This window comes from Lactuca virosa, chromosome 4 (genome assembly GCF_052849685.1).
Source record: "Lactuca virosa cultivar CGN04683 chromosome 4, Lactuca_virosa_CGN04683_v6, whole genome shotgun sequence".
NCBI lineage: Eukaryota > Viridiplantae > Streptophyta > Magnoliopsida > Asterales > Asteraceae > Lactuca > Lactuca virosa.
The window spans coordinates 201,795,745-201,801,454 of NC_136429.1; the positions used below are offsets into that span (position 1 = coordinate 201,795,745).

A 5,710-nucleotide genomic window follows, 5' to 3' on the forward strand; every position below is an offset into this window, starting at 1 on the left:
CGTTATGCCTGGATGTGACAAGACAGTGTGGTTGATTTACATTAAACGATCTGATTTATTATCAACTTTCATAGCCCAGTTACAAACCAATATTTTGTTAGAAATTAACAAAATTTGATGCGTAAAAAGTTTAACCCGAAATTCTCAATCTTCTAGATATGATGATCGTTTAAAAAAACTTAATTAATTAGATTAAAAAAAGAAAGATGATGGCATAGAACAACAGCAAAATGGGGATGGTCAGAACTTAGAGAGCCCTTTACCACTAATTAAACAAACTAACTCAAATCAATCGCCATCATTATTACAAAAGCCTACCCCACTCCACAAATAATGAATCAGGCTGAATTTTTTATCTTTTAACATGGCTCAGTTTAGTTAGTTGTGGAGATCGTTTAAGCATGAACTTTCTTTCTATCTACAGATATTGTAATTTATTGTCAACAGACCCATCAATACAATTATAGTATTAGTTATACTAAGAAAGGTTCGATAATTTACTACATCTATAAATATTATATATACGTACATATAAGAACCACACAGCTTTGTTGCTTCTAATCTCCCTCCCCACTTCTCCCACACAATTGAGCTCAATAATTAGCGATGGCCGTAAGAATTTCCTCTATGCAGTTAATCTCGATACATCATAAGCCTAATCGAACACCATCAACTTCTAAAAGGGTATTCATTTCTGCAAAGTCAGACTCAGAAAAGCCATCTTCACCTCCACTTCAGATCAGATCCAATATCAAGCTCCAAAAGGTCTGAATCTTCTCAAAAAGATGTCAAGATCAAGTAAGTTGGATGTTATGATCTAAACTGACCTATATTTCAATGGTAATTTACAGGTGTTTGAAGATAAATCTAGTGGTATAGTATGTTATAGAGATGATAAAGGAGAAGTAATTTGTGAAGGATACGATGAAGGACCTAGGCTTCCCCAACCCTTGTTTTCAAGATTTTCTTCTCATCGAAGGTATATATAATATATAGTTATATACGTATATAACTATATATTATATTGATTTCTTGGCATGCATTAGATACATACTATGATGCTTTGAGTATTGATAGATTGATTTTTTATTTCTTTTGAAATCTCAGAGATGGAGAAGCCATGATACGTCTCCTTAAAAGAAGTCTTCTTTTAGTCATAGAAGGTGCTGGTAAAGTCAACTAATCATGGAGTACTGCTGACCATTTCTAAGATGTATAATCGTTGTTCTTTTCTTATGGTGTTCTTAGTCCATAGAATTCGAATTAATCAAACAAAAGATGTAACTATCAGGCCATTGATGAATCGACTTTGGCTATATATGTACGTAGTTTTTTTATAAAAGTTGGAATTACTTGTATGGAATTCATAAGTTTCTGTTTCTTTTTCTTTATTTTTAAGGCAAAACTTTTGTCAGTTTGTGTGCCAATGAAAGCTAGTTTTGACTTTTGAAGGAAAAAAATAATGAATTAATTTAGAATGGATCTGTTTGGCACTGATTGGGTTAAATAGTGAAGGAAGGAGGAAGCTACAAAAATTATAAATTAAATTTTAATATTCCAATCAACAAGCTATGTGAAATATATCTAAAATAATCCATGTTATTAAAATTAAACTATTGTTAATGATGTAATATAATCAAGATAAAATAAAAAATTCTTAATAATGTTACATACGTACAAGCTTGTATAAACATGCATAAGTATTAAGAAGGGTCAATAACCTAGGAAGGTATCGAACTTTAGTTTTTGTTTATATTTAGGTAATTATGTTTTTTTCGTATACGTTTGACCATTAAACTTGTTTGATCTTTTTAAAATAGGGTAATATAGTTGGTAATTACCGATGATAATACCATATTACGGACAGTCTTGTGAATCGGTTAAATTTGTACGAAAAAAACATGGTTACCTAAATGTGGACAAAACCAAAGTTTCTTACCCGTTTTGGTAATATTAGGTTTTTTTATGCTAAATGCAAGTAGTCATAAGAGACACCGATGTGACATGGAATCAGGTTATCCGGTCTTGGTGGCAAATATGGATTGTAGATGTGAAGTAGGTGTTGTTAGTGAGTTCCCAACTTGATTCCTAACTGTCATTAGAGAACAAAACCATTAGACCGCCTCAGGGATTGTAATTCGGGACGAGGATCTGACGCTCAAATTAAATCGATGTGTATGTGGAGATGGTCAAGTCTTGGGCCAGCCTAGTTTAGGCCCAACTAGTCAGGGGTTGGGTTGTGTGCGCTTTAGAGGCCTGGTAGCACAACCTAGCACACGACTAGTTGTGCCTGAACCGGGATGACCCAAGCCTAACCTAGTTGTCTGTTGACCTAGATCTATAAATAGAACAACTCATCCTCCACAAGGAAGATTTCTCATTCTCAAACATGAGTCTTCATGTATACACATACTCTTCCTAACAAGATGGTTCTCCATGTAGGAGAAACCATCTCCTTATACACATTGATCTAACTTGATTGTCGCAACCTGCTCCCAGGGCACAGTCCCTGACACGGTTCTAATGATTTTGTTCTCTGGTGGCAGTTATGAATCAAGTCAGGAACCCGCTAACGATACCTACTCTAGATCTGACAAAAAGACATGATGGCCCAATTCTACGTCGCCTCAGTAGGTCTTATGACTACTTGCACTTAGCATATAAAAAGAACCCAATATTACCAAAACGCGTAAGGAACTTTGGTTTTTGTCCATATTTCGGTAACCAAATTTTTTTCATATATATTTGACCAGTAAACTTGTTTGTCCTGTTCATAATAGGTTAATATCACCGGAAATTACCAGTCATATTACCCTATTTTGAATAAGTCAAACAAGTTTAATGGTCAAACATGTACAAAAAAAACATAGTTATGTAAATATGGACAAAAATCAAAGTTCGTTATCCTCCTAGGTCATTAACCTTATTAAGGAGTTAAGGAAAAAAAGGTCGTTTCACATGTAGTTATGGTAATAATAAAAAAAAATCATGGAGTAACAAACAAAAGATTGTTTCTAGTTGTTTATTGGGTGACCACAATAGACGGTTATGGGAGATTAGCACCGCGACACGGCCAGAGGTTGACCATGGCCTAACAGCCCACACCACAGAATGGTAAGAGTATAAACACGACGTGGTTACGTAATCAGAACACGGGTTTTAAACTTGTTAGAGCATATTTTGATCATTTCAAAGAAGAAATCGATTGGAGAGCTTAGAAGGGCGATTTTGTTGCTCAAATGGTGTCAAGACAAGCTAGAGATGGTGGATTGTAAGGATTTTCATCCTCTCCACAATAAGGTAAGATTTCTCTAATTTGGTGAAATTGTTAGTTTGTGTAGATTGGATGAATTGATCAACCTATAGCTTGATTATGATGTAAATGAGAGTATTTAGATGATTTAATCAAGCTTAGAAAGCGATTTCCATTATGGGATAAATCAAATGAGAGTTCGGGTTTGAAGCCCTAACTAGTGATTAGTGAATTCATACATTAGATGTAGATTATAATGAATTATGTAGTATGGGATGCTTAATTCATTAGTTGGAAAAGATTAAGAAGTAGAAAATGAGAAGTTTGAAATATGATCCATTAAGTGGTCATTTTAACCATAAAAGTCATTAAACTCTTAATAGGCTAAGACAAGTATTGAGAAGTTGTATATGTGTATGAATAGGCCTAAGAGAAAAGTAGATGGATAAAAATTGCATCAATGGAAGAAAGAATCCAAGTGGTAGTTAGTCTTCACTAACTACTAAGGTAAGTTAAAACTCTCACACTCTCTTTATGATTATATATATATATATATATATATATATATATATATGTGTGTGTGTGTGTGTGTGTATGTGTGTATGTGTGTGTGTGTGTTTGTATGTGAGAGTCATGTATCTGAGCATGACCAAGAGAAATAAAGAAGAAGATTATATGTATTATAATCTTATATAAGATTATATATTTGTGGCTATACATTTAAGGTCATATGAATGAGCATGTGTGTATAGCTAAACTATGTAGAGATGTATAGAGAAAGAAAAAGGGTACTATAAGTAATACCTTTAAGAGTTGATAAAGAAAGAATGGGATTATATGTATTATAATCCTATGTATGAGTGGATAATGAGAAAAGGTATATATGGATACCTAAGAGATTGTAGATAGAGATAGAGAATGATTATATGTAGTATAATCATAAGTGTATGTATGTATGTCTAGACATGAATGGTATTGTATAGAATACCTATATGTTATTAAACATAGATAACGAATAAGTAGTTAATGAGTTAAGTACTAGATGTGTAGGAGAATATCTCTTGATGAGATAAAGATATAGAATGTATATGGGACAAGTATTAGGTGATGAGTCACATAATAGAGACATAAATGTTTAGAAAGATGAAGAGAATAGTAGAGAAGAGATACAAGTTTATTTGGGAATAAATATTGTATGAAAAGATAGAGAAAAGGTTCCATGATTGGAACAAGGTAATGGAGTTCTTTTAAGAACTTAGAGATAATTCGTAAAGGAATAAGAGTAAGGAATCTATGAGAGATTCAAAATAAGAAAGAGAATGTCAAGGGGTCTGTAATGGATCAAGATGAGAAATATGGGATGAAGCAAGATGATTATGAGAAGGCATACTAAGAGTTAGAGATATGAGAATAACAAAGTAAGAGATAGAGAAAAGCATGCATAGAGAATAGAGAATAGCAGAGAAAGATGAGATGAACTAGAGTGTGGAGAGAGATAGAAGTATAAAGAGAAGAGTAGATAAGATATAGAGGTAGAGGCAGAGGTAGAGATAGAGTATGTATATATTATGAGATGAGCCTGGGAAGAGGCTAAGAAAGATAAATGAGATAAATGAATGGGAAGAATAACAATGTATGCTATTAGAGAAGAATATTAGAAGATATAATATGAGAATCAAATAATAGAATGCTAAGGCACTATAGATGAGAGGAAAAGATTAGAAAAGAAGAGTAGAAGATAGAGTATGCGATAAATAAGATGAAAGAGAATAGCAGTGTATGCCATGAAAGAAATATATTATATTGTAGAGAAAAACAAAATAAGAGTAGATTAACATGAAAACATAATAGATTATAACTCACCAAACATTGTTACATGATGTAGTAGAGATGTTTCATGTTTTGTAGGTTTAAGTAGCAGTCGATATTCATGAAGAAGGTAGGAGCACAAGGACTTAGATTTAATGGGTTTTGAGCATTACAACATTCCTATGGTGCACATGCAACCCTAATTGCTTTGAATCTAGTTTTTTCTCAAGTTATACATGCAAATCAATTTTCCAAAGCAAGAACCCTAAATTAGCATACAATTTTCGGATTCAATGAATAAACTAGGGTTAGAAGAATACCTTTCTTCTTAACTAGTAGTAACAAGCAATCATTTCCTTGTTCTTGACTTTCAAGATCTTAGTGCCTCAAGCATTGCACCTCTAATGGAGTCACAAACACCACAAGCAAAGAATGAGAAGAAGGAGAAGAAGGAGAGCAGAATTTCGACTAGAGTTTCCCTTGGAAGCAGTGGCCGAAAGTGAGAGGTCAGGGGTCTTTAAATACTTGTGGCTGCTAGGGTTTCTAGGTGGAAACCCTAATTCTTGACTTAGGCTACAAGCAGTCCATATTAAACCCCCTTTCTAGAAGGCCTTGGACGAGTTCTATAAGGCCTCCTATAGATTTCGT

At 33.5% G+C, this 5,710-nt stretch overlaps 1 protein-coding gene across 1 annotated transcript; it reads left to right on the forward strand.

Moving 5' to 3' along the window:
- The first annotated feature begins 520 nt into the window (after positions 1 to 520).
- Positions 521 to 1,391, forward strand: LOC145168689 (uncharacterized). Its single transcript, XM_079087427.1, has 3 exons — positions 521 to 765; positions 852 to 979; positions 1,108 to 1,391. The coding sequence occupies exons 1-3, from the start codon at positions 607 to 609 to the stop codon at positions 1,181 to 1,183; spliced, it is 363 nt and encodes a 120-aa protein (XP_078943553.1). The 5' UTR covers positions 521 to 606; the 3' UTR covers positions 1,184 to 1,391.
- Positions 1,392 to 5,710: the final 4,319 nt, after the last annotated feature.